Below are 20,018 nucleotides of genomic sequence, written 5' to 3'. Positions count from 1 at the left end.
TCAACACTGCAACAAGGAAGATGTGGAAGAAAACGCAAGACAACACCTCGCGATGATACAGTTATCATCAGAGAAAGTATACAGAATCCTAAGAAAACAAGTGCAGACCTTCAGAGAGATTTGTCCACATCAGGCGTAAATATTTCTTCTTCAACTCTCCGAGGAAGGCTCCTTGAAGTTGGCAGATTTGCCAGAAAACCTCTAAAGAAATAGTTATTGAATTCGGTTATGGGGAGAAAACGTCTTCAATGGGCACGTAGGTATTCTCAATGGACAGCAGACGACTGGAAAAAAGTAGTATTCTCCGACGAACCGCATTTTGAAGTCCATGGCTACAGGTCAAAGTTTGTGAGACGAAGCAAAGGTGAAGCACTTCGGTCAGGACATATTCAACAAGCACCCAAACATCCGCCTAAGAAGATGTTTTGGGATAGTTTTAGTGCTAAAGGCCTTGGACGACTCATTAACGTAGAGGGAATGATGAATAGTGATAAATACAAGGCTATTTTGGAGACTCATTTGCTTCCTAGTATGACAAGGGACTTTCCTGGTGGAGATGGCATTTTTCAGCAGAATCACGCACCATGCCCTACTTTACGTAAAATGCACACATTCTTTGAAGAAAGTGGACTCAAGATTTTAGACTGACCTGGAAATTCTCCAGACATCAATCCCATTGAAAACTTATGGGCTATAATCAAACAAAGACTCCTGAAAGAAGACTGTTCGACAATGGCAAAGCTAATTAGTGCTGTAATTAGGACCTGGTATCATGATGAGCAAGTGACTAAAATGTGTTCAACTTTGGTCGAATCCATGCCAAATCGTGTTCAAATGCTTGTAAAAGCAAAAGGAGGTCATGTTTCTTATTAATCTTATCATATTTTTACCATTGGCATGTTTTTTTTGAATAAAACTTCAATGTGGCAAATAATTGTGTTATTTCAACCACTGTCCGAACTAATTTGCACAATACTGTATCTATGTTTCTGCAAGGAAACTTATTCATCTTTATATTTTATTATTTTGTATAAGTTATGTTTAAACTTATTTATTAATTTATTATTAATATTCTAATCATATTTTTAATTACATTTCTATATTTTTATATTCTATATTTTATATTCAAAAAAGTTAGGAAAATTTTATTTAAAAAAAAATCAAAATATTACAAAATACTTTCAAAATTTACCTGAAAATTCAGAAGGAAATAGAGTTACTGTGTCAGAACATAAAATATAAGGAGAATCAACTAAGCTTGAGCCTTTACCACAGCCAAAATTATTGTCACTGTGAGAACTCTCATTACAACAAATTGAAAATCCATTTTTAATATCTAAAGTTGATACACTAGAGTGTGTTTCTTTAGAATCTAATGCATCAAATTCATTAGTTCTCTCTTTTTTTTTAGACTTGACTACAACTGCGTATAATAATGCAATATCCTTTTTCAACTTTAAACTTTCTTCAACATCCCTATTTATAATATCATTTTCTGAGTTGTTCAACAAAGCATTAGTCGAAAGTGATTCTGAGATATGATCATTAGAAATCTGGCAAGAGTCTGGATGTTGTACATGAAATTCTGTGTTTATTATTTGGCCTGAGTTTTCATTGGTATGATTTGTTTCAGAAGATATCTCAAAACTGATATCCTTCTTTACAATGGAGATCATCTTTTCATTAACTTTAGAGTACTTATCATCTTCCTGTATGTCATCATTAGCAATATGCTTCTGAAGCTTTGGAGATAAATCTAAAGTGTAAATAATAAATGAGAAAAATCTGAATAAATAATTTAAACAATATTGTATAATGAATAATATTTAAGTTTATTTTAATAAGTTCAATTATGTGATAATGTAATTGTTTATGCTAATTGTTTGCTAATTGAGTTATTTTATTTTGCATTTTAGGTTTCAATATCAAGTTACTTTTTCAAGTTTAGATTAACTGTTGGTCCATGGTAAGAGACTGGCTGACTTTAAACAGGGTTCCCACTATTAAAACTGGGGCTAAAATTAAGGATTTTAAGGAGATTTAAGGAGATATTTTCCTAATATTTAAGGAGATTTGTTCGCGAACGACAACTTTTTGAAGGAAAAAGTAAGGAGAATTAAGGAGAAAACAATTATATTAAAAACAGAATCTTTCTTTTTTCCATAAATTTTAAATACAAATAGATAAACTATTATAAATGAATATATATATATATATATATATATATATATATATATATATATATATATATATATATATATATATATATATATACATATATTTATTATATAGCTCTAGTTTATCTATTGAGCACTCTTTCAAGTATACAATATAATACATGATAATATAAAGATATTTTCTTTATTCATATATATATACACTTACGTATATATATATATATATATATATATATATATATATATATATATATATATATATATATATATATATATATATATATATATATATATATGTATAGATATATATATGTATATATATATGCATATATATATGTATATATATATATATATATACTAGGGTGGTCCTTATTTTCGAAAGTTCATATTTTTTCAAAATTATTTGTGATTTTGTTCAGTTACACCAAAACATTAAAAATACAAAATTTCAGCTCAATCCGATAATATTAACACGTGCCGCATTGGCCTTAAAGTTTCATGCATCTGACTGTCTAATATGCTATGACGATGCTATGCGCAACTAACCACTAAGTGCATTCTGAATTCGCTACAAGCGCAACTTCAAGTCTCTACAAGTCAATTTTGTTTTTACATATTATTTGTTCAATGCTACATTCGTTTTAGTTTCGTACATGGAGTGCATAAGAAAAGACGTGCTATATAAGTAATTGATAAAAGTGCTAAAATGTCCACTTTTCAGAAAAATATTTATCTAGCTGGAGTGATGAAAAATCAAATCTGCGGTAGTAAATTACCATGTAAACGAGATGTTTTGAGTGTACTTTTTTATAAAATGAGAGTGGTAAATTTAAATCCTAATGACAGCAGTGCTTTAGTTGTTGATGAAGTGGTCGTTTTTTGGAAAAAAGCAAAAATCCCAGTTCAAAACCGTTCAAACTGTATTTCGAAATTAAAATCTTTGTACGATAATGTCAGAAATTTAGAAAAATCTAAAAATAGAGATACTGAACGACAGAGAGAAAAAGAAAATGATTTTAAAGAAGATTTAGACAACCTTTTCAATATTGCCACCTTAAATGCATTAAATGAGATTAAAATCGCCGAAGATAGAGAATTTTTAAATAAGCAAAGGGAGAAAGGTAGAGTAGGTTGTATGTTGGGAGTAAATATCAAATTATTACGTAAGGAAAAGCGGAAAGAAGAACGCAGAGCTGCAGAGTTGAAAAGAAAAGAAGATTTGTTGGAAAATTCTAGTTGTTTGATTGCATATTTTGAAATGGAAGATAAAGAAAACGAAGATTCACAGAAAAAAGTGAAAAATCAAGAGAACAGTGAAGATGACACATATTTAATATCGGAATCTGAACAGGGTCCATCTTCAAACAAGAAAGGACGAAAGACGTTAATGACACCTCGCCTGGCCGCTGCCTTGGACAAATGTAAAGTGAGTGACAGGGATGCAATGCATATTATTTCTGCCATCCTAGAAGCTCTTAATATAGATCACCGAGTTTGTTCTCAATAGATCGTCTATCAAAAGAAATAGAGAGATTTTGCAGAAAATAAAATATTCATCAATAAAATCAGTAGGAAATGATGCAAATTTTATGGAAGTGCATTGGGATTCCAAATTATTGCCTGATATCACAAAAAATGAGAAACAGAAACTTGCAGAAGAGCAACCACGTGATGACTACAAAGAGTTTTTGCAATTGACGCTCATTATTTTGGGAGATAAAACAAATGTGAGTTTTAGGGCTCCCGGTGCATATCATTTAGCGAGATGGATGTCTAAAGCGATTTATTGTTTAAAACTTTTTTTATTTCGCGATCAAATGAAAATGAGAAAGGATAATTTAAAACTGAATGCAGAAATTTGCGTTTTCATTGTATACTGTTATGTAGAGGCCTGGTTTTCAGCAACGAATACTACAGGAGCTCCCCTAAATGATATATATTTTTTGAGAAAATTGGTTAAATTTAAAAATATTAATGAAAACATTGCAACCATTGCAATAACAAAATTTTTAAACCATTTATGGTATCTAAGTGAAGAGTGTGCTGCCATGGCAATATTTGACGATAGAATTGAGAGAGTTAAAAAAATTAGAATGGCTCAAAAAATTATGGAATGTGCAAGTAAAAACATAGAGACTGTGAATGAAAAAGAAGAAGAAAATGAAGAGACAGAAGTCATTGAGAAAAAACTATCGTTGCAAATCCGAGATGTCCAAAATTTTGTTCAAAAAGATCTACCAACTGAATTATTGTCCGCCAATTCACTTCAGTTATTTAAACGATTCGGTATTTGTTTTGAATATCTTCAGGACAATCCGCTGAATTGGGAAAACAGAGAGGATTATGGCACAGGGAAAAATATCATTTCAACCTTAAAATGTACAAATGATATTGCAGAAAGAGGAGTGAAGTTGATTGAGGATTACAATGAAAAAATGACGAAAAATGAGCATCAAAAACAATTTTTGATACAGGTATGTATAAACAAATTTAATTTTTTGTTATTTTTTTCTTGAACACATTCTATAGGCTAGGTTTAGAAAACACATTCAATATTATTTTTATTTGATTCAGGTTGTTCAGGAGTACCGGAGAGAGTTCCCAGTCGCCACAAAAGGAGGCTTACTTTAATCCAAAATATGTATCTGAAGTGGATGTATCATTTCAATAAATAAAAAATATGGTATTAGGATAAACTATATCTTTATTTTACGTTTTCATTTTAATGAGTATGTTTTTATACTAAAATTTAAAAAAAAAAGCGCGATTTTATGTTTACAGTCGAGCGTACATTGTCGTTCTTATAGGTAACTGCCTTACATTGAATCTCACAACTTCAGCGTCGATACGGCACGTGTTAATATTAACCGATTGAGCTGAAATTTGGTATATTTTCATGTCGTATATAAAGGTACATTCTGGCAAATAATTTCAAAACAATTCGTAAAAAAAATTTTTCCTTATAAATAAGGACCACCCTAATATATATGTATATATATATATATATATATATATATATATATATATATATATATATATGTATATATATATATATATATATATATATATATATATATATATATATATATGTATATATATATGTATGTATATATATATATATATATGTGTGTGTAAATATATGTGTATATATATATATATATATATATATATATATATATATATATATATATATATATATATATATATATATATATATATATATATATATCATCGTCGTCAACATATAATTTCTTTTTTTTTTTCCAACAAGTTTCTTTTTTTTAACATATAGCTTCTCTACTAACTCTTGTTTTTTGCAAGTGGCTCTTTTTAATGAATTAGATTATGATATATCAGCTTTAATGTCATCGAAATGGAAAAGGAATCATTAAATAATGACATTACATTTAGTGATATAAACTAAAAAAACATTTATATTCAAGGCATAAACCTATGGCTATTCTTTTTTCAGCACAGAATCCAGTTTCATCAGATAACTTCTTTAAATTCTCAATTATAGATAATGTCTTTCAAATTTAAGTATTGACAATTTCAATATCTTCCATAACTTTTCCTTTTGCTTCCATTTTCAATGTTTTTTCTATAGACAGGACTTTTGAACATTGATCATCAAAATACTTCTTTCTTTGTTTGCAGTAGTCTAATTAATCTTTTGTTATTTCAACTTCATGAGCCATGAACCCATGAAATGTGAGGTAATCTTGGATTGAACGTAAAGAGATTGTGTCTGGGACATATTGTCATTTTTCAGACTTTGGTTGCTGTTAAAACCACGTTCAACTAGAGCTTGTCCAGGCAATAAAATGAGGACAATTTGAAAATGTGCTGTAGATTTGCATACATCTTTAAATCATTGTATTCCCACAAAAAGTAGTCCAAACAATCCATATCTTTGTCAAAAGTCAAAAATACTTTTGTTATCAACGACCACACTTTTACAGAACCTGGAATATTCTTTCTTAGCTAAAAAATCAACAGAAGCTCTAATTTTCTTGAAAGTAACAAGCTTCATCAACAGTTTGTCAAAAAAATAATCACACTTTTCTGTGATATTCAACCATAAACGATGGAGAAATACACACCAGACAGCAAGCAACTAGTGAAGACAAAGGGCTTTTCCCAATAATATGAGTTCACATTGAGACACCAAAATTACATATTTCCTTTTTGAACTTGTTCATTTGAACATCAGTAATCTTTGTCTTACTCTTGAGTTCCTGCAGATAATCCTTCAATGAAAAACTAACATTAATCTTGCTGGTTGAAAGCCAGTTTGTGTAATTAAACAAATCTATTTTTAACAAAGACGTTGTAGTTTTGTCATTTAAAAGAAACATCTAACCGATGAACTTCGCATAAAAGTTGCATAATAGTTCTTCAAGAGTCACCACCAGAAAAGGAGCCATTGGTTTATTTGTTTGAAAAGAAACTAGAAGAAAAAAAAATGCAAGATTGAAAATAACATTTTGTGATTTTTTCTCAAAATTTTAAAAATAATATGAAAAGAATATCTCAGAATATTTCTATACTTTTCTAATAAAACAAATTATATTACATAAAAAGCAATAAAATTGCATTTGGATCAAATATCACCTACGAAGGAATGTATTTAGACTGCCACTAATTTCTTCAAAAAACTTCAACGCTAAAGGAACTAAAACTTTATTTGTTTGAGTACTTAGATGTTCAAAGTTGGTGTTTTGCCCTGATTTAACAAGTCCAGGTTGCTTACTCTTTGGTAAAGACTTCCAGTAGTCAACAAGACTACTTTTGACCAAACCTCTATTGCTTTTTCGGCAACACTTTGATTTTTAGCCCATTGAGTGCCACAAAATATGTAAAGAAAATATGTTGTCTCAGCTATTCTTTCATAATCACTTGCTCTTGATGGACTTTGGTACATTGAAGACATTTAGTACATTGAAGACATTAACTTCTTTAAGTTCCAATCTGTAGCTTTAGCACCAGTTTGTAAGGATCCATTGATAGTATGTAAACCACAGGCAACATCAATGAGTGTATTTAATTCATTGTTATGACATTCTTTGTTGAGCATTTCCAAAAACAGTTTATTTACATTAGAGATATTCATAGAAACCTGAAGCATTTTTTCAGCATTTAAACCAGTCATGCAGGACATATTTAGAATATCTGGGGCTGCAGCTTTTTCCATGAACTCTGAACTATAATATCTTGTACAAACAGTATTCCTCTCTTGATTCCAATAGCGCACATGTAAGTCCATTTGACCTTTCTTTACAACTTTATTGTAAGACTTATCAAAAAGACATACAAAGTTATCCAGCAGGGTAAGATCTTTTATCAGAATTTTTTTCAAATAAGGGGCAAGACCATGAGTTACAATATAGCCAGATTTTGTTCGACCACATAAAAAGTCGCTGGCAATTTTGCTATCTGGAAACATCAAAGCAAATTGTTTAGACTTATTCTCATTTGATCTAAAAGAGTATTTGCTTTGAACAATATTTAAATACCAAATTAATTCTGCTTTCAAAACTGCTTCCTTCTGAAGCATATCTGAAATGATACATTGCTTTGATCAGGTAGGCTTTTGTGGTACTGATTGCAAAGTTTCTTTGAACACAACAACATAACCCTCTTAAGCCAATCGCTTTACATCATATTATTTCATACAATTACACATTTGAATATATGATTTTTTTGAACTTATTAGGAATATTAAACACTTTATTCAAGATCTAGGTGTGTAGCAAAGTGCAAAATTATAGTATAGAAATTTCCTAGAGTTACCAATATGGTTTTTTAAAATTCTTAATAAGTTTTGCACTCCGTAAGTGTGGTTAAACCATAAAAAATATTTTTCTCTGCTGAAACAGATTTTTTGCACAATTTGATAAATCAAGTTTTTCCATCAATGCATTTATACATCTAAGGTACTTAGGTGATTATTTAATATTTAGCTTTATTTAATTAAAGTTATAGTTAAAAAATCAAATTTGCACGATTCAAATTTTAAAAAAGCACGAAAAAATTTTGATTATTGCAAAATAATTTATATTGGGCATTGGTAAAATCTGGAATGCAGAGATACGGAAACTTTCAACAGGTAAAATGGGTAAAAGAGCCTTTATACCCATGCCTGCTAATGAGAACAACTTAAAACAAACTTTGCATCTTGCAAGGCTGGTATATTTATCTTTCTGAAATCAAGAAGTATAACTATCATTATTTAACAAAATATTCCGGAAACTTTTATATTTAGGCATCTTAAGATAATTAGTGAAAAAAATATAACAATCTTTTTAATATGAAGTTTGTTTAACATCTTGCTAATGGTTTTTTCCCTAAAGTATATATATATATATATATATATATATATATATATATATATATATATATATATATATATATATATATATATATATATATATACATATATATATATATATATATATATATATATATATATATATATATATATATATATATATATATATATATATATATATTAATATATATATATTTATATATATAGCTTTAATTAAAAAGGAGGGTCAATAAATACTTATCCCTTATAGCATGGTGCTCACTTGTTAAAAAAACAAAATAAAATTATTTAAAGAAAGTGAAAGTTAAATACAAAAAGCCAAAAAAAATACATTAAAAAACTTACTCTAATACTCAGAGGGCTGATATATGATATATATGTGTGTGTATATATACATATACATATATATCATATATATACAAACAAAAGTATAGGATTTTAACTCATCAAAGATGTAACTATGCTTCTCTATAGATAAGTATAATCCATTTGCTTTAATAAAATTTCCTAGATGATAAAAAAAAAAGAAAGTAAGGAGAAATTAAGGAGAGCAGTCAAATTTTAACTTATTTTAAGGTTATTTAAGGACTTTTAAGGAGTTTTTTTTTTTTTAAGGATATTTAAGGTTTTTAAGGAGGAGTGGGAACCCTGTTAAATATCTGTGGTTCAAAGGGCTCAGTAGTTAGTAGTCAGTAGTGCTGACTTTTAAAACCTGAGGTTCAACGCTTGGTCTGGCCTTTAAAAAGACATAAATGAGAGAAACAGTTTCTTATCATTAAACAAGTTTCCACAGGCTCTCCAATAAAAAACACAAAATAATAAAAACATCAAGTATGAATGACATGAAGTATAATAAATAATAAATTTAATTATATTTAAAATTAAAGTTTTGATAATCTGCAAATCATGTTTCGTGTTAGTCCGCCTGTAGAAAAGTTTTTTGGAAAAGTTATATTTTGTTGACAAACTTAGAATTTGACTACTAAAAATATTTAGCACACGATATCATTGAAGATCATGTATCTGTAAAGTTCATAAACCATATAAACGTAAAATAACATTCAGAGAATTTAACAAAGAGCTTTCTTTTTAAAATAATCCTAGTTAAATAAATTATAAAGTAAAAACCAAAACATTTTATCTAAAAGTAAACAAAGCACCTGGTAGCAGTAACAAAGCTAACCCCTTAAGGACCAGGCCCAAGATATCTCGGGTCATGCTATATGGTCCAAAAAGACCAAACCTGTGATAACTCGGGCGGTCACATATTTTACGTTTCATTATGTATTAGCCCAAAATAATTCGTGAAAATAATCTTATAACAATATTATTATATTAAATCAACTAAGAATCAATAAAATTAATAATATTTAGATTTATAACAGACTTTTTTTTTATTCTTAATATGTCAATATCTAAGTTCTAAGCATAAAAAAAAAATTGATTTTTTTGGTGCATTTACTTGAAAAAATATTGGTTCTTAAGGGGTTAAATGAAAATGTTGATTGATATAGTCTTCGCTTATTCCAGTATTAAATTCAGTACTCTTGGCTTCCAGTGTTTAGAGTTGTAGTTAATGAAATGGTGAGCTACAATCAATTCGCTAGATTTGGCAACTTTTTAAATGAAAATCCAATTAATTCTGGATTATAGAGTGGATTGCAAATTTGAACTAATAATCTATCAGATTGTATTTGCACTGATACTTTTTGATACTACTATACAACAGTGATTATTAAAAAAGTGCCAATAATTTGTTTGTTTTGATTGGATTAAAACATGCATCTTGATTTTTAAATTAAGAGATCAAAGTGCCATACAGATCATTATTAGTTTTATCTTTTTTCTTTTCATTCTCAGAACAATTTGTTGACAACTAACAAAGATAAATTTAAACATTTTAGTGCAACATTCGTAGCACCAGATGCATTTAGTTATGATCTAAGCTCTTAATAAACATTTTTTTAAAAATAATTTATTTATAATGAGGATACCAATAAGTCGAAAGTTTTTTTGAATAAAGTTATAAAAAAAAAAAGGAGTAAAAGAGCAAGAAAGCAAAAAAAATTAATAAAAAATGATAATTAAAAATAAAAAATAATAAAAAATGTATATTAATAAAAACATGAAGGCAAAAGAGAATTCTAAGGTGGCAAAAGGCTAAACATATAAATGTTTTTAAAACACAAAAAATAGATAACATAATAATACAACATAAAAATGCGACTTTGCTGAATGACAAGTCACACAAGATTGAGTTTTGGTGAATGGAACAAGAGATAATAGCTCCTTTGAGCTACAACTGTTTGAAGAAAAGTGAAAGCAATAATAGGACAAAGGCTTCAGCATGAAAACTAGAGCATAACTACATTTGCATCTAAGTACATTTTCAATACATTTTTTGACCTTTTAAAAGATACTGAGGAAAGATCACACTCAAGATCAGCTTACTGTTCTTAGTGATCAACAGATGATGACTTTTTGTCAAGACTAGTGTATATAGTTGTGCCATTAGTTGTGTTATTAAAAAAATGAGCTACTTTAAATGTAAATCAGGAAAATCATTAATATAGATTAGTAAAAACACAGGACCAAGGCACCCTAAAAGTTAATGAAAATGAAGATTGTTGTCTTTCAAGCAAAACTTTAATTCTGGTTTTAAAAAGAAATGATCAAACGATTTTAAAACTATTCTCAAGGTTGTATGAGTCAATAAAATATGAAGATAGTTGAGAGTTCCAAAGCATAGAAGTATGGGGAAAAAACTAAATGAATAAAAGTTTTTATTGCATGAAGAATCAGATACAGAAAAAGGATGTGACTTTGCTAAATGATGAGTCAATCTGTATCTCTGAGATGACAGGAGAAGGGTGGTCATTATATTTAAGAGAGGAATCAGAGAAAAAGTTCTTTGCAAGTAGTTCTGAAATATCCTTAATAAAGTTAATAAGATCAGAACAGTGAATTAGAGATTACATACTTTCTGTTGATGAAACTGTTATTTTCCAAAAGTCTCAAGAATCTTTTGAATTGAGTTCTCCCTCTAAAAAGAAGTTTGTTTTCAAGAGAACTGATCTTGTAAAAAAGATGAAAGAAATAATTATGATTAAAAACTGCAGCACAAGAAGGTGACTATGTAACTATGTGACTAAAAAGAATAAATAAAAGCTTTAATGTCTGCACGAATCCAAGAAATTACACAAGGAGGAGGCACAATTATCAGCAGAGACGAAATAATAGCCAGAAGATTCAAACCTGATTTTGAAAAAAATAGTTTAATTAACACACATGTATAGTATGAGCCCAGGCCAATCATATAAATCTTGAAATTTTTACAAATAAAAGGATAATAGTCATCTACTTTGAAATCCAAAAACAAAACAGCTGAATTCAAAATATTTGAACAAACAGAAAGGAACAAGCTATGTAGATGCCTCTGCTAATCAACCCAAGTTGAAAAAAAAGACTTTGTAAGTGGCCTTAACAATAAACACAAACACTAACAGGGAAACTATCTATGTATAAAATGGCTCTGTTAATACCTAGATATTTTACAGCTGTTAATGGGATTAATTTGTCTGAGAGATACAGGGTATGGGAAACCTTACTACCAGCTGGCCTCAGAACCATTTAGCTGAGAACTGTACCATCATTAGGAGATAATAAAAAGAGATGTAAAGTCATTAAAGGTACAAGCCAGCCTAACAGATGAAAAAGGGGTGAAGGCTGGTCAACAGAAATTTTCTGCAAACCTCTTTTGCCTAGAAGACCTTTTAAAACATATTAGCCAGATCCAATTACACCAACTCTAGCATTTACTCAACCTATAAAAACGTTTGCTTATAAAAGGAAATAATGGACAGGTTGCACTGGATTAAATGTTACAAGTGCCAGGGTGATCATTGTGACCCTGACCTGACAGAAGTAAGGGTAAACTATTATAATGTTGCAGCCAATTATCATTCCCCAACCCAACACCATGCCAGAGGCTCAAAAAACTGACAAGCCATCAATATGTCAGACTCAAAACTGGCAATATAACATGCACGCAATATATCAATCTTAGATATTGTTACAATAGACTTGAAATAACTAACATTTATCTAAAAACAAAACTAAAAACTAAAAAAACCTTATACAGATTTTTTTTCTTTCTCTTGAATAAAATATTTTTAACAGCTCATCAAATAAAAACAAAGAAAATTACTCACTAATTTTTAAATTTTTAAAGCTTTTGGAATTTAATTGTGAAAATATAGCAAACAAAGAATTTCTGTTTTCCAGGATTTTGTGGGAAATGCAAAAATGGCCATAACATAAATTACTAGGCTTTAAGAAAAAAATGTTTTTAAAATATTATTATACATGCATAAGATAATTATGCACATAAATGTACATTAGTCTATACTTTCAGATCTCACTTGTCTCGCAATATTGGTCTCAGAATACCAAGAAAATTAATGTAAAAATGTGAAAACCAAGATTACTGAAAAATATTGAAAACCTTTAAAATCTTTAAAAAAATTTTTAATGAGAGAAGAGTCCCAATGTTTTTGAGGACAAGAGTCCTTAGCATAGATTATCAGAGTTAGAATCTTTACTTTTTAAAAATTATTAAGTACGTAGTAAAAATACGTAGTAAAAAGTAAACAGTAAAAAAGTAAACAGTGAAAAAGTAAACAGCAAAAAAGTAATCAGTAAAAATTACTCAAAAAGTAACAAAGTAAAAATAAAAAATTCTGTTAAACCACTTAACTTAACTTACTTAAGGAATAGTAAAAAAGTACAGTATGTTGAAAGTACTTTTTAGTTATAAAGTAGAAAGTACTTTTGAGCATAATGATTGTTACAAAATCAAATTCTCTGGACAATTTAAATAAATTAAATATAAATATATATTCCTTTTCAAATTTTAGTTTTTTGAGTATAGACTTTTTCTTTTTTATTTTTATTATATATTTAATTATGTATTTAATAATTACATAATTTATGTTTTAATATATTTACATAACAATTTGTATTTAATAACTTACAAAGCATTTTGCATTGTATAGTAATTTTTAAAAAATGTAATATAAATATATTTTCCTTTTAAAATTTTAGTTTTTTGAAAGTAGATTTTTTCTTTTTATTAAAGATAATCTATGATACAAAATTCCTTTTTATTTTCAGCGCATTTTGAAATATTTAGTTGAAAAACAAATTGAGTGGTCAAGTAGTAAAAACAAAAAATTTTATGCATGGTCAGGAACAGTATTCAATTGCACTTCTTTAATTTCTATCAAAGATGTCTGTCTAACTTAAGTATTTATTGGACAAATTGTCCGGAACAAATATGTTTGTTATATATATATATATATATATATATATATATATATATATATATACATATATATACATATATATATACATATATATATATATATATATATATATATATATATATATATATATATATATATATATATATATATATATATATATATATATATATATATATATATATATATATGAATATACAGGGGCTATTCTAGGAAAAAAATTTGGGCGACTGTATTCAAACCGGGAGAAGTAAAGCAAAAAATAAAAAGATCCTCGAATTTTAATTTGGGCAGCATCCAAATACGGTTGACGCTGTCAATAAGAGTCTAGAGTAGCCCCTGATATATATATATATATATATATACTATATTATACATATATATATATATATATATATATATATATATATATATATATATATATATATATATATATATATATATATATATTATATATATATTATATTATATATATATTATATTATACATAAATATAAGCATATATATATATATATATATATATATATATATATATATATATATATATATATATATATATATATATATATATATATATATATATATATAAATGTATAGTGGCAAATGAAGGTCATCAAGTATCAAGTTGTATATATTATCTTATTTTTATGTATATATATATGTATATTATACACAAGTTATTCGTACATTCAACTATTTATATAATCATTATTTATATATTATTTATTAAATATATATATATATATATATATATATTTATATAATACTAAATTAATTATATGTATATTATATACAAGTTATTTACTCATATAATCATTATTTATATATAAATCATATATATAATATATATATATATATATATATATATGTATATATTATATATATATATTATATATATACATATATATATTATATATATATACATATATATATATATATATATACATATATATATATATATATACATATATATACATATATATATATATATATATATATATATATATATATATATATATTATATATATATATATATATATATATATATATATATATATATATATATATATACATATATATATATATATGATTTGCTAAATACGGAGCTGATATCTACAAACAAACTGAACAGCTACAGTTATTAAAAAAGTTAGTAGCTAAATCCAAAAACCAGTATATATTTTCACAAAAGTGCAAAAAACACAAAATTATTCCAAAATCGTTACGCATCAACAGTCCTGTAAGTACAAAGAGAGCAATGAGTATTGTTTTTCGATTTGAAATTTTGGTTTGTCTAAAAAATGATGCTAAAAAACGGTATTTTATCTTTATAAATGAAACAAAAAACCTTCAGGAAAATCTTAAATCTACTCTTGATGAAAAAGACTATGAAAAAGTTGAACAAGTCACTGAAAAAGCCTGCAAAATAATGTTTATAAGATCAAAAGAAAGATTGTTCAAAAAGTTTAAAATTGTTCAAAACGAATTTAAAAATAAACAAAAAATTAAAAACAGTAAATTAACTACGCATACTAAGAATGCTGTTTTAACCTATGCAGTACCAAAATTCCTAGTAACCAAAACAATCTTCTTAATCTTGGTCCAAACTTTGTACCTTCTTTAAAACATATCCCTTATATGGATAATATCACTACAACAGAGTCGTTTGCTTTAAAGCTAGAATATAACAAAAAAAATTGAAAATGCACAGGATTTAAAAAAAAAGAATCTAAAATGGGTAAAAAATTAGCCAAAACTTAACAAGAGAGCAAAGCAAAGCAAAGCTCTAAAGGAAATTAAGGAAAACAAACTTATCAATATATATCCATTTGATAACGGTAATGGGTTTGTGAGAATTAAACATGAAAAAGCTTTAGAAAGAATCAAATTGGTCAAACAAAGGTTTTAAGTGAAGATCCTACTTCTAGTTATACTATAAAAATTAAAATCTCTCATAACTTAATAAAAAACAAAGTTTTTTATTAAGTTATGATAAAAAATGGGATTAATTTGTCTGAGAGATACAGGTTGTGGGAAACCTTACTACCAGCTGGCCTCAGAACCATTTAGCTGAGAACTGTACCATCATTAGGAGATAATAAAAAGAGATGTAAAGTCATTAAAGGTACAAGCCAGCCTAACAGATGAAAAAGGAGTGAAGGCTGGTCAACAGAAATTTTCTGCAAACCTTTTTTGCCTAGAAGACCTTTTAAAACATATTAGCCAGATCTAATTACACCAACTCTAGCATTTACTCAACCTATAAAAACGTACCTTCTTTAAAACATATCCCTTATATGGATATTATCACTACAACTGAGTCGTTTGCTTTAAAGCTAGAATATAACAAAAAAAATTGAAAATGCACAGGATTTAAAAAAAAATGTTTCAAAAGAATCTAAAATGGGTAAAAAATTAGCCAAAACTTAACAAGAGAGCAAAGCAAAGCAAAGCTCTAAAGGAAATTAAGGAAAACAAACTTATCGATATATATCCATTTGATAACGGTAATGGGTTTGTGAGAATTAAACATGAAAAAGCTTTAGAAAGAATCAAATTGGTCAAACAAAGGTTTTAAGTGAAGATCCTACTTCTAGTTATACTATAAAAATTAAAATCTCTCATAACTTAATAAAAAACAAAGTTTTTCAAAAACAGAATATGACAGTATACATCCAAGTGATCCAATACCACCTCGTATGTATGGTCTAATTAAGGCTCACAAGCCTGGAAAAGCTTACCCTATGAGAATAGTTATATCAACTATCGGCACACCTAATTTTAGAATATCTAACTACTTAGTTAAAGCAATACAATTTATCTTAAATAAAAATAAAACACGTTGAAAAATTCTTTTGATTTTATTAGCAAAGCAAACTCATGGAATGTTAACAAAAACGAAGTTCAAGTTTCATTTGATGTAATAAACCTGTATCCATCAATTCCACTTAAAGAAGCTGCTTTAATACTTATAGATCAATTAAATAAAGATGAATCCTACAGATGTTCTACCAAGCTTACTATATCAGAAACAAAAACACTTATAGAGCTTTGTTTACATTACTGCTATTTTTTGTGGAGCAACGAGATCCATGAATTGGAGAATTCCGGTCCTATTGGTCTTTCATTCATGGTTGTATTGGCAGAATCTTTTCTACAACATCACGAAGAAAACGCTTTCCAAATTGCAATGACATTAAATCCTCGTCTCGACTTAAAATCCTATCTAAGATACATCAATGATAGCCATGCTAGATTTTCAAACATCCAAGAAGCAGAGAAATTCAAAATAATCTTAAATAAACAACACCCTGCAATACAATTCACAATTGAGACAGGAAACCATAACAAAACTCTGAATTTCCTAGATATAACAGTAATAAATAACAGCAAAGGTAAGTATGAGTTTAAAGTCTACAGAAAAGAAGCCATTACAAATATTCAAATAAAACCGCACTCGAATCATGACCCCAAAATTTAATGCGTTGAAAACTTATGGTTCATCAATAATAACAAAAAATTATTAAACATATATTTTTTGGAAAACTTTACTTTGCTTCATAGTTTTTTATATTTTTGAAAAATTGCGGTTCTATATCAGTTTTGTACGATATCTTGTCTCGGAAAAATATTGCATTATATGGACTAAAAATCAAGACAAAAAAACCCCCAAGATTCTTAAATAATAACATCAGTCTGATTTCAACTATTATTGAAAACTTTAGAAATAATTTTGTTTATAAGAATTTTGCAGTAACTGTCTTAGGTGCCTCAAAGTATATTTTAAATTATATAAGTTAAATTCAATTTATATCCAAGAGCTAGTACCTAAGTTTTTAGGTAAAAGTACCCATAATGCCAATGTTCCTGATTAGCACATGAATCTTTTTTTCAAACAGCTGTAAAATAAGGAAATATAGTTAATGTTTATTTATCATTACATTTTTAGCAGATATCTGTTATTATTATCTTGAAGTTGCAATTTTAGCAGAATTATCAACTCTTTCTCTTACTAAAAATAAAAATGATGTTCAGATTCCTACTCTGCTTTATGTGTTTATACCAATAAAATACCACATTACAATTTTCTTTCTGCCTCATTATTTTCTTTTTATAACTTGTAGCTCAAATTTTAGGAGAATTTTGGGAAATAACTTACAAACTCAAATAATATGTTAAAACATAAAAAATAAACATAAAAAAGTTTCTTTTTCTTTAGAAAAAAATTTAACAACGGAAAAAATGTCTTTTTTTTTATTTGTAAAAGATTTCATTTTAAAAAGCAAAACTTTTATCTGTATTTTTTTTGTTTTAGGTAAACCTTGCTGTCATAATTAGGAACCGTAATTTAAGTTACGTCTCAATTCCTAGTAAAAATAAATCACAATTATTAATGATATATCGCAATTATCAATGATAAATCACAATTCCAAATTATGCATATTTAAAATCAATTGTTTACAAGATCATTAAATTTTAGTGATCTAGTAAATAAATATGCATTTTAAAATAAAAATTAACATGATTGTACCTATTGTGGAGGATATGCTGTTTGACTTGGATTTTGCTCTTATTTTTTTCTCAGTGATGTGCTTTAATCTGTCCACCGATGGAAGAGGAGGGGGCAAACTATGATCCTGATTTTGATGAACTGAAAAGTCATGCATTTTTTCACTATATTGTGAAATTTCACTAGCAAGTTCGCCAGAATGTCTTTGTATTTTAACTTCATGGTGGGGCTGGTTGTTAACATTTTCCTCAACAGAGCTATGAGATTTTTTACTCAGTCTGAAAACTCGGGACAATCGTGGTTCCTTTGGAGAGTTAACAATTTTTTGGTCTTTTGGTGGACTATTTAACTCTTTATTCTTTGATTTCTTTTGATTTTTATTATGTGTTGTTTGGATATCGAAGGGTAGTTGATGGTTGTTATGGTTATTGGGCAAACTAAACCTATGCAAAACTTCTTCCTTTTTATTCAAGTTTATCAAATTATCTAAACTTGGAGCATTTCCAGTAAGTAAAACCGGACCACATGATGCATACAGTGAGCTCCCAGCAGAGTTTTCTTGTACTTCATTTTTTATTTCAATTTTAGGCTTTTCACTGACAGAAGCATAATAGCTAGAATTTCCTGAATTTTCAATAACAGTGTCCTGCACAGGAACAGTAACCTGTTCATAAAGTTTTGGTACATTCATTTGATCACTATTTTTATTTAACCGTGAGTCATCATGCTTGCGTACAATATCTCCATTTATCACACAGTATTTTTCAGCTAATTCATGAAGTGGAACTACTGCATATGCTATTTCAACTTTTTGTGGAACATTTTTAATTGTTGTGTACATGTCATTTCCACTACTGCTAGTTTCTATAGCCTCAATTGATTCTGATTTGTAATTAGAGTTGATTTCACTATGAACATAAGACTCTGCGACAATTCCAGAATCATTTTTCAAAACAACATTTTCAAATTCACTTGCTTGATTAACTCTATCATATATAGGATTTTTTTTCTCTTCAGCCTCCTATAAAAAAGAATTAGTTATAATAATTTAGAAAAATCATCATCATCTTTTAAGGCTCAAACTAAACAAATTATGATCATTAATTGCTTTTTGCGTCACTAAGATTACATTTTCTGAATATTTCTTGTGATTCTTTAATTTTTTTATCCTTATATAGTTTCTGTTAGTTGATTCATTAAAATATTTATTTTAAAAATATTTTAATTATTTTTTATTTATTTATTAATTATTATATATTTATTATTAAATAAAATATTATTTATTAATTAATCATTATTTATCACAAAATTAACTTATTTTAATATACTCAAAGATATATACTTTTCATACTTAGCAACAGCAATGCATTTATAAATGCATGTTGCAATATGAGGGTTTAAAATACATAATTAAATTATTTTGACGTTAATTATTATTAAACAAATTATTTTGATCTTACACACACATGCATATTTTTAAAATGTTAGTTTGATATTTAATGTTGCTTTATGTTTTAGCTTTTAACGTTGAAATTTTTAATCAATTGATGCTCTAACACAAACTATTTTAATACAGTCAGTGCCGTAACCATAGATGTATACAGTCGGTGACGTATCAAGCAGTTACTTGGAAAACTTTTATTGAGAATTAAAGATTCATTTTTTGGAATGGGTGAGTA

At 27.4% G+C, this 20,018-nt stretch overlaps 1 protein-coding gene across 2 annotated transcripts in view; it reads right to left on the bottom strand.

Moving 5' to 3' along the window:
• Positions 1-20,018, bottom strand: part of LOC136079893 (uncharacterized) — a 70,241-nt gene that overhangs the window by 15,322 nt on the left and 34,901 nt on the right. For both annotated transcript variants that reach the window (XM_065796566.1, XM_065796567.1), the window contains exons 4-5: positions 18,361-19,360; positions 1,193-1,756 (exon numbers count right to left, since the gene is read on the bottom strand). In XM_065796566.1, coding sequence (XP_065652638.1) covers positions 1,193-1,756; positions 18,361-19,360 — 1,564 coding nt within the window. The remainder of the gene's footprint in view (positions 1-1,192; positions 1,757-18,360; positions 19,361-20,018) is intronic.

This window comes from Hydra vulgaris, chromosome 04 (genome assembly GCF_038396675.1).
Source record: "Hydra vulgaris chromosome 04, alternate assembly HydraT2T_AEP".
Classification (NCBI taxonomy): Eukaryota; Metazoa; Cnidaria; class Hydrozoa; order Anthoathecata; family Hydridae; genus Hydra; species Hydra vulgaris.
Note: the sequence above shows the minus strand (reverse complement) of the source record. Positions and strands in the feature narration are given on the sequence as shown.